Source organism: Dama dama, chromosome 23 (genome assembly GCF_033118175.1).
Source record: "Dama dama isolate Ldn47 chromosome 23, ASM3311817v1, whole genome shotgun sequence".
NCBI classification, from domain to species: domain Eukaryota; kingdom Metazoa; phylum Chordata; class Mammalia; order Artiodactyla; family Cervidae; genus Dama; species Dama dama.
The window spans coordinates 32,404,676-32,420,564 of record NC_083703.1 but is presented as its reverse complement, the minus strand read 5'-3'; the positions used below and the strand labels follow the sequence as shown (position 1 = coordinate 32,420,564).

The following is a 15,889-nucleotide window of genomic DNA, read 5'->3' as shown; positions in this document are numbered from 1 at the left end:
ATTGGGACTTTATGAAGTCTAGGAACTTCTTACTGAGAGGAAATTTTCCTCCAAAACACACAATGGGCCATTAGAATTCATATTGCCTCCAGGCCACACCCTCCCTCTTTTATTTATCTAAACTTTATCCCTCTTCCTAAACTCTGCTCACATTGTGTGACCTATAGGAAGTTTTTCATGACTACAGCACTTCATGCTCATTGTTCCAGATTTTGAAAGCTGATTAGAGATTAGCATCATTCTACCCCGTGTTAATTTTATTGCCCAAGGAACAGGTAAGAATTTTCCTTTATTGTGTGTCTAACATCAGTTCCTCAACCACAAATCTTTAAACATACCTGTAAGTAGATACATGTTATATTAGTACACTTGGGCTTCCCAAGTAACTCAGTGGGAAAGAATCTTCTAAACAATGCAAGGAGACATAGTTCCATCCCTGGGTCAAGAAGATCCTCTGGAGTAGGAAATGGCTGTTCACTCCAGTATTCTTGCCTGGGAAATCTCATGGACAAAGGAGCCTGGAGGGCTATAGCCCATGGGGTCGCAAAGAGTCGGGCTTGACTGTGCTCACGCATGCATGCAGATATATACATATATAGGCATCACATATAGATATACACACAGAAAAACTGGGTAGTTCCTGGTTTTGAAACTATATGAATTTGTTCCATTTCTACGTTGCTAATGGAAGATGCAGCCCTTACATCCTGGCTGTTGTCTACACTTTAACCCCCATAGGAGAGTTTGTGCCACTCATGCTGCACATACGAAAACGCACTTTTCATTTTAGTCAGGTTTTTTGTTTTAGGATGTCTGTTTGTTAGAACTGGAATCACACATGGATATGCACCTAGCTGAACTCATTTTATGAAAAGACCTAGTGTCATTGCGAGTTATTTTTACAACATCTATTTGTAAGTTTAAAAAGTAACTGAATTGCAAAGAAGCAAGGTCTACCTAAAATGACCAGATTAAAAACTCAGTTTCAAGCATAAAGTTGAATTTCTCAAATTAACCTAACCTTGATTTTGTGGCAGTTTGACCAATAAGACCAAAAAATACTTAACCAAAACATAAATATTCTCATGAAATTTAGTGAATTATTTAGATATTATCAAATAAGTAAGATACCAACAGAGTTTTCCAAAGATTTATTGAAGCAGAAACAAGTTGGTCAGATACTTGATGGAAAAAAGCAGTTTTAATGGTATTCAAAAATACTTTTTAAAAAGTATTCTAGCACAAGGCTTCTTCGGTAAACTAGATTATGTTGTAAACTTTTCTCTAAATCTTTTACGGGTGTTGGTTCAAGAACTAGGGCTTATTCCTATTCCAAATCTATCTTGCGCTCCTGAAAAAACTGCAGAAAGGCACTTGAAAGCTGTTTCTTTAAGATATGAATTTTTTTTTTCCTTCTTGCTGGTAGTATTTTGCTGCACGGAGTATGTGCAGTTTTTATTCCAGATCATCGTGATGCTGGGAAGTTTCGTTGATAACCTGTTAAGAAAAATAGAACTCAAATCAAATACAATACTACATACTAATGAAGAAATGATCCCATAAAGCCTGTCAAAGAAAAAATCCTAGGATACGGATATAATTTATTGTGAAAATTGGAAGATTATATTGGTTCTGTATGAAAAGGCTCACAGAGAGTGGGGATAGAGACATATGTAAGATGCTTTTCACCTATAGGCAAAATATGTATCCAATAGGATGCTGTGACTTAAAAATACTGTGTGTGTGTGAAGAAGAATGCTATAATAATCGTCAGCAGCAAAATTTACAATTAAAGCATACTAAAATGTATAACAAGTACATCTGATGTGCAGGGGAAGATTACTTGAAGATCACAATACATTTTGACCTTGTCTTTCCTGGCACAGGGAGGTAGTGAGAAACTACTTAGTCATATGCCATGCCTTTGTATCACACCATGACAGGGTCTAGGAGTGTCCAGGGAAGGCCCTATGTGCAGGATCAAAACACTCCTAATATTGACATAGTCAATATGAATCCATGACATAGTCTCATGAATCTAGTTTAGGAAGTAACTTAAGGAAACGGTACTCCTGTTTCAAATTAAGCACCAAAGTAAATTTTGGACAAAGGCAGACTATTATCTCACCTTCGCATCTAGGAGCCAAATAATTAGTTGGATGTGGGTACTGGCTGGAAGAAGTACTATTCTCCTTTTAGGAGGCATGATTGAAACAAACCTCCCAAATTAGCTACCTGTATCTGACACAGATTTATGGATTTAAAGGCTTATCAATGCTGGCATGAGATTATTTCTTTTTGATTTAAAGATACCAACCTGTCCATCTCTGGTTTCCACCGTCTTAATCAGAAGTGTCCTTTTTGAATGGGTGTCAACCAGAGGGAGTGAATCCAAATTGGTTTCTGAATAAAGAAAATAGGTGCAAAATGAGTAAAAATGAAATTTTTAAAAAGAAATAATTTTGTCCAAAAATTATGGTTTTTTGTTCATGGTTGTATAAGGCACTATTCCCAAAATAATTCTAAAAGATTATCACCTGTTTTCAAGCCCAGGGGCTAATGTTACTGAGACATCAGGATGGGATGGACTGTTTTAGTGTTTACTCCATCAGGAGGAAGAAAAATGGAGTTTCAATTTAACTGGAAGTACAGAATATAAAACAGTATTTGTTTGAAAATTATGGCTGTCCTAGAGAATTTTCTCTTTATGGCATTTTTCAGTTTTAAAAATGAGTGTTTTATAAGCAGAATGGCTAAAAGCTGCTAAAATGTTTCATAGGGAATTCCCTGGGAATGCTTCCACTGCAGGGGGCCCAAGTTCAATCCCTGGTCGGGGAACTAAGATCCTACATGCCACAGAGATCAGTCAAATGAATAAATAAATGAATAAACATTTTCATAAAGGATAATCAAATGCTTACCCCTCAGGTTCAGGGAAGAAAAGTTTGGAAGAGGCAGAGAAATCCTATAAAAAGAAAAACAGTCACATTTTTCATAAACAATGAGAAATTTATACAGTTCTTATTTTCATCAATTAAGAAAACTCATGCTTATAATTCACTGGTGACAGATTTGCATTAGAAGCATTAACCCATGATTGGTCTCATTAGTACATTTAAATATTTTACTCCAAGCATTTCCTACAAGGGACTGGAAGTACTATAGCATGACTGCTGGTTTTCACAGAATCAACTGCAGGTTCAGATCCCAGTTCGGGTAATGAACTAACTAGGACAAGGAACTCAGTCTCTCTGAACTGAAGATTTCTCATATGTAAAAAGTGGTCAGGAGCTACCTTGAAGAAAGGGTCTGAAGATGAAATGAATGGTGCGTGGAAAACGAGGGGCACAATACCCAGCCCAGGGCAGCTAGGAATTCACTCCCAGGAGCCCTGTTCCCTACCTGCTCTCCTCTCCTTCCAGCAGCTTCCTGTAGGTGGCGATCTCGATGTCGAGCGCCATCTTGACATTCAGCAGGTCTTGGTATTCACGCAGATGACGGGCCATCTCTTCCTTCATGTTCTGAATCTCATCCTGCAGGCGGCCAATAGTGTCTTGGTAGTTAGCAGCTTCCACAGAGAAGTTCTCTTCCATTTCACGCATCTGGCGTTCCAGAGACTCGTTCTGCAGGAAAGATGAGAAAGGTGGCTGGTGTTATTTCCCAGAAACAAACAAAAACAGCTATTCTCCCAACCTCGGCAGTAGAGAATCTGCCTGCCAATGCAGGAGACTCAGGTTCGATCCCTGGGTTGGGAAGATCCTTTGGAGAAGGAAATGGCAACCCACTCCAGTGTTCTTGCCTGGGAAAGCCCAAACGGGGTCACCAAGAGTTGAAACAACTGAGTGACTAAACAATAACAACCCCAACCATTTCCAAACTATCTGCAATCATTTCCCCTTGTAGCAAATGGGAAAAACTCCGACTTTTGGTGGAAAATAATGTACCAGGTTCCTTCCTAGTGGAAACAATAATATAGGTAAATTAAAACCTTGGGATCTCCAAGTTCTTTTTGAATCAATCTGAACGGAATCATTTTCTTTGGATTAAAATGCCAGTTTTTCTCCCTTTGAACAAAGTTTTCTTCAGTAGCACCCTCAGATTGGCCACCTGAATGTCTACAAGCTGGTCACCTGCCTTCTCTTCATGAAGTATGATACTCACAGTCCCTTTGAGCGCATCCACCTCGCAGGTAAGAGACTGCACCTGCCGACGGTACTCATTCGACTCCTGCTTGGCCTGGCGCAGTGCGTCATTGTTGCGGTTAGCAGCTTCAGAGAGGTCGGCAAACTGTCAGGGAGGAAGCAGAAACCTGGGTCAGCCACAGGCCTCATCCACAGATCCTCCAAGATGCCACGTGGCCCGGATAAATGAGAAAGCTTAAAGATGGTGAACAAACAAACAAAGTAAATAAGGCATGATGCCAACCAAATTTTACACTCAAAGTTCCAAACTCAACATCTTCCAGGATATGTTTAAACTTCTGTTTTGATAACCAGAGAAAATGAGGTGGAAGGTGGATGTTGAGATTTTCAAGCAGAAATTCACTCTGCTGCCCTCATTTGCAGAGGGTGGAGGTCAAGAGCATGGTTTGGGGGTTACCTGGAAGCAGGGTGACAGATGGCAGTGGGAAAGGATGGGGAATGCAGCAAGAAATAAAACTTGAACATGAAGAAAAGCCAGCTAAGCTAGGGCTCTAAAAGGTACTGAGGAACCACAGACAGGTACAGCAAACAGCATGGTTTCCATCTGTTCTGGCCACACTAGCTTGTTTGTACCTTGGACTTATACCATTCCTCAGCCTCCTGAAGGTTCTTGGCGGCCACACTCTCATACTGCTGACGGACATCACGCAGGGCAGCCGTGAGGTCAGGCTTGGAAACATCCATATCGATTTGCACGTGCTGTTCCTGAATCTGGGCCTGAAGCTCCTGGATTTCCTGAGGAAAGAAAGACAGAAGGTCAGCCATGCCAAGTACGGGAGCAGCTTCTCCCACAATCGTTCACAAACAATGACTCTTCTTACCTCATCATGCAGTTTCTTCAAAAAGGCAATCTCTTCTTGCAAGGATTCCACTTTACGCTCCAGGTCAAGACGTGCCAAAGAGGCATTGTCAACATCCTGTTTTGAAAAGAGAAAAAAAAAAAAAAACGAAAAAAAAAAACAGGACATGGAGGAAGATGCTATAAAGTCTGTGGCTTATCCCATTTATTCATTTTAAATGAACCAGACAAACTTAGCCCCTTTACTATGAAAAGGGCATTGACAGATTTTATAACCTTTAAATAAGTTTGTAAATCACCCAGGGCTCCAATATACTATGTTTTCTTCTCTTCATTAACAAATTTGAATTGTGATCCATTGAGTTGTACTCAAAGTGACCAATAAATATTTTAAAATAAGTGTATGCCAGCATGGCAGGCTGCAATCAATCATTATTGAATCCATAGTATCAGTGAAGTTTTCATTACTTTTTTAAATCTAGAAAATCAGTGTCACAGGATTTTAAATTTTTTTGAGGCAGGGGTAACATTATGGAATGATATTGATAGAATAACAGGAGCTGATCAATTTCACACCTCCATGTATATATGAGAACATGCAGAACAGAAATTTGTGCTCCTGAAATTTCAGCACGTAATACCTAAGCTCTCTTTTTGTCTCTTAAAATCTTCTGAAATTTTTTCTCGGGATCCTGAGCAAGTCATCTGACATTCAAGTTACAAGCCTAGATCTTTATTCCAATTCACGATGTACACTGGCAAAAATGTGGTTCAGCCAAATAAAGAAAAAGAAGTGTAACCCTGAACTGTATTTGCTTTGCTTTCTCTGGTAGATTTTTCTCCTGAGTGTCACCCATCTCATTCCACAAGGGTGTGTCCACATCTTTTTCACTTAGTACTGTGTCGATTCAGTTCCTTAGCCGGTTTCAGAATGACTAATCAACATGCACATACTATATGTAAAATTTTTACTGCTCTGGTCTCCTCCTATGTTTCCACCATGTGTAAACTGGTGGAAAGATTTTATTTCCCCTCAGGGAATGTCTTTAGGATTTTTATACCTCTTATCTTGTAAGCTGGCTTTCCTTGTGTCTCAGCTGGTAGAGTCTGCCTGCAACTCGGGAGACCTGGGTTTGATCCTTGCTTTGGGAAGATCCCCTGGAGAAGGGAAAGCTACCCACTCCAGTATTCTGGCGGGAATTCCATGAACTGTATAGTCCATGGGGTCACAAGCGACTTTCACTTCACATCTCTTGTAAGCACTTATATTTGGAGTCCAGGTTAGTCTTAAAATGTTGACCTGTTTCTATCACTTTCATGGAAAAGTATATGAGAAAGGGGTGATAATAAAATAATCCATCTTGGGGAAAAAATCATTTTTGCTTGTTGTTAATCCCTGCAAAAGATAATTTACTAGTCTCAATTTTCAAAAGTTCTATGTGTTATTATACTTCTTTGAAGAGAATATGAGTGGTTTTATCTAATCCCTAAATAGGAGGAACAATTTATACTAATATTGTTTTATATAAAGTTACTACCGGGGAAGAAAACATTGCAGACATGATGATCAGAAATGCTCAATGACTGAAATAAACCACACATTTCCGTGTTTAACGCATTTCTGCTTCAAAATGTATTCTAGACTATTTGCCTGAGGGAGCTTTTAGAGCCAGTCCCAGTGAGTGTTCAGGAGAATAAAACTGCTGGCAACTAGCCTTCTTTGGGATCCAACTTTAAGTTAAAAATTCTTAAAGGCCATCTACCTTTAGAGCAAGAAAACCATTTTTCTTAAAATCCTATCCTTCATTTTTAGGTTTATTCTTTATAGAGAAAATGCTAAAGAATACAAGGATTCAAAAAAGGAAGGCCTGTCCAAATGTGAGGTAGGACTGCAGCTTTAAGAACTTTTCACATCACATACTTCCAGTCTGGGCCATATATTAGATAACGGGATGTTAGCAAATACTTGTGTCCAATTAGAACAGTGCTTGCATCATTACATATTCAGTAAGAATGTAGCCTGTTGCAAAGCGTCTCCAGGAACACAAAGACTCCTATTCTTTCTGACCAGAGCCACCACACTTGCCAGAATGTCTGTATATACATTCCATAGTGAAGCCCGTAGAAACCATTAATACCTTTCAGCCAAAGGGACAGATGGCTCCTTTTCATCCTTATTAGATCACAAATTAGTTGTGCATAGCGATACTTCTGTCTAACCTTGGGGCCACAATAGAACTTGCCGGGAAGAAAAGAAAATTTCTGGCTGAAGTTCAGTTACACTAAGTTTCCTATCCTACAATCCATTTCACATCTAAAACTACAGGGCAGAATTGTGCTTTTTGTGGCCTTGTAAAAGATAGTAAACTTTGGCAAAACCGCAACCTAAATCAAACTGTAACTCTTCAATATAAAAATATCAACGTGTTGCAAACAAGAAACGGAAAAATAATGATTTCTTGGGAAAAGAATCTTGAAACAAATTTTAAAATGTTAAAGACCATGTCCTACGGAACGGTTTAACCACTCAAGGGCTTTTATCCAGAACTGCGTTCTCTCTGCCACTAGGGGGCTTGGCGCGCAGACGTGAAGTTTTGTACGATTTAGACTTGGGTTAAGGAACTTTTAGAACTGCCCGTGGGTTCTGTGGGCGGGTGGCGTCCGGTGGCTTCCAGTGGTAACGAAATCTACCAACCTGTCTGAAGGACTGCAGAGTGCTCTCGGCTTCCTCCCTCTGAAGCATCTCCTCCTGCAACCTGAAACAGTTTCAGATTAACCACAAGGGAACCGGGAAACCGCCAGGGGCGGGGCGACCACACCCAAACACCCAGTCGTGGCGCAGGCCGAGAGTTGCTGCGCCACCTCCGCGCTCAACCAACGACCGCGGCTCTTAGACCTGCTGTCCTAGGCAAGTTTTAGCGGGACCTTGGCCTCTGCGTGGAAAAGCAATCACTGTGGCCCACCCCGCCCTGCGAGACGCCCGCCACCACCCCACCGCGGAGGAGACTCTACGATCCCTTTGTCTCGCTCCCTCCACGGCCCGTTGGCTGGCAGCCCGCCAGAGGGGGCTAGGAAACTTTCTCAAAGTTTGGGGAAACCGCGTTCATCCTTTTCTAGGGCCTTAGAGTACACAGTGGTAGTTTTTAAAAGTCTGCAACTTGAAACGTGCGTTCTTGGGCAATGAGTGGGGGTAGAGGGGAAATGCTAACTTGCAAGATCCTGGTTCAGGGCGGGGCCGCGCCCTGCTCCTCCCGCTGTCCCCCAGGCAGCCGCCGCCCGGGCCGCATCCCTAAGGGCGTGGCAGCTTCGGTATCCACTTCATCCCTCCCTCAGCCCCGCGTGGGCGCCGCCTTACTTCTCCCGAAGCCTCATGATGTCTTCGGTCAGGTTGTCGCGCTCCACCTCGACGCGGGCCTTGTCGTTGGTGAGCTGGTCCACCTGCCGGCGCAGCTCTCGCATCTCCTCCTCGTAGAGGTCCCCCAGGCGCGACTTGCCCTGGCCCTTGAGCTGCTCGAGCTCGGCCAGCAGGATCTTGTTCTGCTGCTCCAGGAAGCGCACCTTGTCGATGTAGTTGGCGAAGCGGTCATTGAGCTCCTGCAGCTCCACCTTCTCGTTGGTGCGGGTGTTCTTGAACTCGGTGTTGATGGCGTCGGCCAACGAGAAGTCCACCGAGTCCTGCAGCAGCCGCACGCCAGGCACGCCGCTCCGCAGGCGCACGGCCGAGGAGCGCGTGGCGTACACGCCACCGGGGGACGAGGTGTAGAGGGTGCGGCTGGTGGAGGGGCGCAGCGCGCTGCCCAGGCTGTAGGTGCGGGTGGACGTGGTCACGTAGCTCCGGGTGGAGCTCGGCCGGCTCGCGGTGCCGGGGCCGCCGAACATCCTGCGGTAGGAGGACGAGGACACGGACCTGGTGGACATGGCTGCAGAGGGTGGCGGTGGACTGGGCGACTGCGGTAGCACGGACTGGCTCCGGGAGGAGAGGCGAGCGCGAGGGCGCGGTGGGTGTGGGCAGAGGGAGCGCTGCTGCGTCTCTGGCGCGGGGACCCCGGAGCGAGAGTGGCAGAGGACCGGACCCCGCGCGGGGCGCAGTTTTTATAACCGCGTTAGGTGAGAGGGTTCCCTCCCACTGCCATCCCGGCGACTGAGTGCGCCAGCCAATGGGGAAGGCTGGGCGGGGGGTTGGGGCGGGGGCGCCCCGGAGCCGTCCTCCTCCCCCATTTTCCCCAACCCGGACTGAGCACAGTCCCGTTACTTCTTAGCTGGGCTGGGACTTTCAGGGGCTTTCCTGATGGTGGCCCGAGCTCTGCTCACCTCTGGGTGCTGATAAAGGAGGGGTCGCGCAGTGGTGGTGGGGGAACCCGCCAGGACTAGACCAGAGGGGTCCCGGGCTCCGCGCCAAAGAGATGGAGGAGGAGGCGCGCGGGTGGGAGGGGCGCGCCGCAACTGGGCTGAGCTTTACTGGGAGAGGGTGGGTGCGGAGCCCCGCGGGCCAAGGAGCTGGAGGAGGGGGAGTGCAGGATCCCGCAGATCTGGAGGCGTGGAGAAAGAAACAAAGAGGGCCTGAGATTGGAGCGCGAGGTGGGGGCGCGCACAGCTCTGGACGCCGAGCTTGGGCCCCGCGCAGGAGTGTGTGCACAGCCTGCTTCGAAAGGGGATCCGATGCGGACCCCGTCTCTCTTAGTCCTCTTGTCTTGGGAATTCCTGTTTAGGGGCCTAACGGGCTGGGGCCCCTTTGGACGGTGCGCGCTTCGAGGCGGCGGCCGAGGAAAGCCCGGGGGAGAAGGGTGGGGTCGCTGAGTCACTGGCCCTGAGTCATTGCACCCGGCTGTCCCGCCGAAGGCTGCTAGCGGTACAGGGAAACCGTTAGACGAGACTGACTCCAGCCTCCCCGGGCCCGCGCGCACCGTTTGTTCGAAGTTTTACCCAACTTCGAGCTGGGCCTCAGCTTTCTGGTGAGCAGTTCGCCTGCGTGAAGACTAGCGCGCCCCTGAGTTCTTAAGAACTCGCCAAAGCCAGGTTTTGCTCCGATATGCAGGCTTCTCTGTAGTAAGAAACTTCTGCACACGTTCTGTAAGCGCCGAACGCGGGTCCTGGGCATCACAAATGCCCTCCGGGGAGGTTCTTCTTGCCAAGTTCCCCTGCACCCTTCTCTCTGGTCCCTCTCGGCAGTCACCCAACCCCCCCCACCCCCCCATAAAACCACACCCGGCTTGTAACACGGTCTGGAAATTTGGGGTGAAAGAGGAAGCTCAGCGTCCGCAGCTGCACAATCAAATTGATTTCTGGTTTTTCTGCTGTTGCGGAAGTCATTCAAGGTATAAACTTGCATCAATTCTAGAATGAATTAGGTGATACTTTAAATGTTTAATTTGATGAATGAAAGGCAGTTAGTTGATTAGATGATTAGTTAGAAAGGCAGTTAGTTAGTTAGCCTCAGATGATGAAATGTTTGCAGGAACTGGATTTATGTGTTCATTTTTTGTTTGGTGATGATACACCCTGCAGGATTCTGGTGTCTTGTCGGGGAAAAGTCACTGGTCCGATTTTCCAAAAGAATTCCTGCAGTTGGACTTAAAGTAAGAGAAACAAAATTGACTACGGGGCAAAATGTTTTGGTGTAGGGTGCCAAGGGAATGTTCAGACTCTTAACACCAAAACCTTTCTAGATAACCCTCAACTAGGTTTTTGTTGCAATGTTAGCAACCCGAAGAACAGAATGGTTGCCCCCAAAGAGAGACAAAGAAAATCCAAGACAGTCTTTTAGTGATACCTATAGCAATTTAAAATTCAGAAGTTTTTTGTTTGTTTGTTTATATTTACAAGACCAAAGGAGTATTGAAAGGATTAACCCCCAAACCACTGTTAAAATAAAAGCATCTTGATTCTGTAGTGAATGGGGGGGTGGGTAGGGTAGGAAGAGGTAAATCCTTTTCTCTGATTCTTTTTTGTTTGTTTTGAAAGGGGAGTACTGAAGTTTACCTGGCATTTAAGAAAAATAGTTTAGAACCAAATGAAGGGTTTATTTCTGTACAAGCCTCTTTTAGGCAATGTTTTGTTTACCACATTTCAGTTTTGGCAAATGGAGCCCTGGCAGTACTGCTCCCCTTTTGAGGACATCCTTAATTCTCTCCTTCCCTGGGAGGCTGCGGGTGCTTCCTGAGCATTCCTGGGGCGTGGCGCCCTGGCAGACCCATTCAGGCTCTGTATTACCCTCTTGCTTTCTGAGAGCCCTTTATTCAAGCCACTGCTCAACAAATGTCACCATTGTGAGTTTGCATGGAACCCTTAGGATGAGAAAAAGCCATCTCCCTCTGGGGGAAGGGAGGGTGACTCTTACTCCCACCTAAAGTGCTGATCCCAGGGCAATGCACTGGTGCTGTCAGAGGGTGCTTGCTGTCTGACTTACTATGGAAAATGAGGGCAAGGCCCTGGTGCGGTGTGGCAGGGTGCCCTGTTGGTGACCACAGCAAATTCCTCAGGCCTGTGGTGGCTTCCTCTGGGGTGGCCGCTGGCCCTCCTCATCATCTCAGGGGCATCCCTTCTCCTTTCTAACCTGTCCCCTATCTGTAGTCTCAGGATTGTGATATGTTCACTTGCTGTCTTGAGTAGACAGGGTGACTTAAGCAGCAAACATTTATTGCCCCCAGCTCTGGAAGCAGGAAGTCCCAGATCAAGGTGCCAGCCAGTCTGGTGTGTGATGAGAGTCTGCTTGCTGGTTTGCAGACTGCTACCTTCTTGTTTTGTCCTCTCTTGGCAGAAGGAGTGCAAGCTGTGGTCTCTTCCTTTCTTGTAAAGGACACTAATCCCACCTTAGGGGCCCCAGCCTTGTGACCTCAACTAAACCTAATCACCTTCCTAAGGCCCCACCTCCAAATATCCACACACTGGAAATCAGGACTACAATATATAAATTGTAGGGGCCACAAACACTCAATCCATAGTACTTGCCATTACAGCACACACGTGCACACACACACACACACACACACACACACACACACACATACACACACACAGAGATATACAGGATCCAGAATGTCCTTCTCATTAGAACTTGCTATAGCCTGGGGTGGATTGTAGAGTGTAGAAAAGTGAAGGTTACTGAAACACTTCTACTCAATTCATATAGAATGCATGAGACTTTGGGAAAAATTTATTTCATTCTGAGATAAATTATATACTGCCCAGGATAGTGCCTCAACCAAGGGAGGATGGTCATCATGAAAGGAATCTATCTTTCTGAACTAATATCCTTGAGCATGAAAACTAACCCTGCTCTATCTGCACCCCTGTGTTCTTAGTACCTTTTGGAAGTAAACAGTGCACAGATATCATTTTCTCGGTTTTCATATTCATTTTTTGATTGCTGTGAAAATCTATCTCCAGAGTATTTTTGAATGCTGGACTCTGAAGCCTCTTCAAACACTGCATGCTGCAAGTTGTCTATAAATAAAGGACACAGTGGACCAGTTTGTAGGCCAGGCATAAACATGACCAAATCTAAAGTACTCAACAGTGATTTTGGAATTTGCAAGCTGTGGTGATGTCAGTTGAATGGGGCAATTTGAACTGACAGACCAGCCAGCCATGTGGAGAGGAGCTTAGTGGCCAGTGGAGGCTTTAGGAGAGCTGGGTGGCAGGAGGTCGTGCCAAGAGACTGGCTTCTAGCTGGATCGCCTGGACGGAATGTCAGCAGTGAGAAGGTGTCTAATGTGACAGGGTGAAAACCACAGCAAAATCTAAAGGGTGTGGTATCAAAGGTAATAATAATACTCAATAATGTTAGTGCTTCAGTTTTTGTGTCTTTGGGATGACAGGAACCTTGAATTCTTTAATTTAACTGAATGCTCTTCTAGCATACTGCAGGATTTATTAGGTGGTCCATTTTAAAGACTAGGCAACTAAGAAGCAAGCCAAAAATCTGCCCATGGTGATATTACTAGCAGTGGAGGCAGGAAAGGGGCAAGCTTTTTCTTTTAATTTTTATTGGCGTATAGTCACTTTAAATGTTGTGATAGTTTCTACCTTACAGCAAAGTGAATCAGCTATTGTTGTTGTTCAGTCACTAAGTTGTGTCCAACTCTTTTGTCACCCCATGGACTGTAGCACAGCCAGGCTCCTCTGTCCACTGTCTCCTGGAGTTTGCTCAAATTCATGTCCATTGAGTCAGTGATGCTGTCTAACCATCTCATGCTCTAGCGACCCCTTCTCCTTTTGCCTCCAATCTCTCTAAGCATCAGGGTCTTTTCCCATGAGTCAGCTCCTCGCATCAGGTAACCAAAGTACTGGAGCTTCACCTTCAGCAACAGTCCATCCAACGAATATTCAACATTGATTTCCTTTAGGATTGACTGGTTTGATCTCCTTGCCGTCCAAGGGACCTTCAAAAGTTTTCTCCAGCACCACACTTTTAAAGCATCCATTCTTTGGTGCTCAGCCTTCTTTATGGTCCAACGCTCACATCTGTACATGACTACTGGAAAAACCATAGCTTTGACCATATGACCTGTGTATCAGCTATGCATATCCATATACCCCCTCTTTCTTGGGATTCCTTCCCACTTAGGTCATCACCAAATACTGAGGAGAGTTCCCTGTGCTGGACAGCAGGTCCCCATTAGTTACCTGTTGTATGTATAGTATCAATAGTATGTATGTGTCATTCCCAGTTACCCATTCTTCCCACCTCCTTTACCCCCTTGGTAGCCATACCTTTGTTCTCTACATCTATGTGTCTATTTCTGCTTTGTAAGTAAGATTGCCTATACTGGCTTTAGGGGGCAAGCATTTGAATTGAGCTCTTTCTGACTCCAAGTGCAGTTTTCTCTTCGGCTTGATGACATGTTGCTTGCTATTAACTAATTTAATTCACAAACATTATTTAGGGGCATGCTGTGTTTCAGGAGCTGTAGGGATAGGATAACTACCAGGTTATGTTGTGAAGGAGCAGCTTCCTAAAGGAATTTGACAGATCCTTAGAATATCATGTTTTATTCAAATGATGAAACAGTGATTCATAATAACAAAGAAGAGAGTTTGGTTTTCACTTGGCTCTAAATCTTTACTTTGAGAGTGAAGTATTTTCACCTAGATTTCTTTCTGTTTCTTCAAAAACATCATTTTCAAAGTTAGACTTAACTCATCTCACATTCTAAACCCCATGAACCACTGCAGCTTCCCCTTAGAACTTCCCTCTCTATTTAAGGCAACACAGCGGGCTAACAAGACTGGAAACTTTCATCCTCCTTCCCACTTCCTTACCGTTGGATGGCTCAGATCCCATGGGTGTCCTGTCCACTGCTTTCCGCACCCTCTCCTCTCTTACGTCGCTGTGACTCATGTCCAAGCCATCATATATCTCATCCCTGCAATACGGCAATTGGCTTCCCTTCTTCCAGGCTCTGCTTAATCCCACCAGTGTGTCTGACTTTGAACCAAAACCTCATTTTCTTAATAACTGCATCCTTAAGACTCCTTAAAGCTGCAAAGTGAATCATTCATTCCCTTGTTAGAAGGTAAAGTCCATGACAATAGAGACTTCTCTCTTTTGTTCACTATCTTATCTCCAGTGCCTACAGAGAAGCCTGGCACATTTATTGAATGTATGAATTAATGCATGAGTAGTTCATAGAGGAAAGGAGGAAGGGGGAGAGAAAAGGAGGAAGGAAGGAAGGGTGGGAGGGAGGGAGGAAGGAAAGAGAGAAACAGAAAGCTAATACTAGTGCTAGTCATGTTACACATGATCTCCTCTCATCTTTACAGGATATTATGATCCACAGCTTTCATGAACACACTCAGAACACATGTCTTGAATGTTTACCATGATCCAGGCATCCTACTAGACAGTGGAGAATGTGAACAAGGCAGGTATAATCCACGTGCTCTTGGACATAGATCCATGTGTGCGCGTGTGTCATACAGGGAGACAATACTTAAGGAGCAAATCAAACAGTTACAGTTTGCAATAAATATAATGAAAGCAACAATTTTTTCTTCAGAGGAGGTTGAGACTCATCATTTGACAGTGGCCTTTGAAAGCCGGACTAAGTATGCCCATTCATCCTTACCTCCCACTGCTCCCCAGTCTGGTAATTACTGAAATTACCAGACAGTAATTTCAGTGAGATCCTAAGCTCCTCTCTGTTCCGTGAATACAGCTCATTTCCCCCTCCCCTCACCTCTTTCCTTACATTCCATTCATCAGACATGGGTACTTGGTATTTGCACTGCCTGCAGTGTTTCCTAATATATTCAGGCAAGTTAAGAAACTTTTCATGCCTCTGGGGAGCTCATAGCCTTGAGAAAAAGTCAGGAACCACATGAAAGAGCTGTACTATGAATACATAGCAGAGTGTGATCAGTGAGTGCTCTGATGGAGGTATGAATAAAATGCTGAAGGATTTATATGGAGACAGGGTCACGTCTATTTGGGGAAGATCAAATCAGAAAATGTATTCAGAAAAGGTGACGTTTGAGGAATGAGTGTGATTTCTACAGCTTATCATAGACAGAAGATGCTCAATGCTGATGAAAACTCATAAGCAAAAACTGTACAAGTGTCCAGGTTCTGGGGACATGTAGGTAGTAGTAAGAATCCCACTGTGGCTGATTATGGAGCAGTTGTAGGGGAGAAAGGGAGTGGAAAGCTGATATGCAACCGTGCACTGAGGGCTAAATGCCAAGGAAAGGAGTTTATAATTAATGTGGTGGGTAGTGGGATTTCACTGCAACTTTTGACGAAGAGAAAGACATGCTTGTGGCTGTGTTTTAAGAGGATTGTTCTGGCATATTGTGGAACATGAAATGGGAAGACCAGTCTGAAAGCTGTTTATAGTAGATTGTGTGAATGGTAAAAGCCTGATCTTAGCGGGTACAGTGATGAAGAAGG

The 15,889-nt window shown here is 44.7% G+C and overlaps 1 protein-coding gene across 1 annotated transcript; it reads right to left on the bottom strand.

Moving 5' to 3' along the window:
* Positions 1-1,136: 1,136 nt before the first annotated feature.
* Positions 1,137-9,071, bottom strand: VIM (vimentin). The gene is made up of 9 exons (XM_061126307.1): positions 8,357-9,071; positions 7,697-7,757; positions 5,024-5,119; positions 4,776-4,937; positions 4,162-4,287; positions 3,403-3,623; positions 2,922-2,965; positions 2,318-2,403; positions 1,137-1,497 (listed from the first exon to the last, which is right to left on the bottom strand). The coding sequence occupies exons 1-9, from the start codon at positions 8,917-8,919 to the stop codon at positions 1,456-1,458; spliced, it is 1,401 nt and encodes a 466-aa protein (XP_060982290.1). The 5' UTR covers positions 8,920-9,071; the 3' UTR covers positions 1,137-1,455.
* Positions 9,072-15,889: the final 6,818 nt, after the last annotated feature.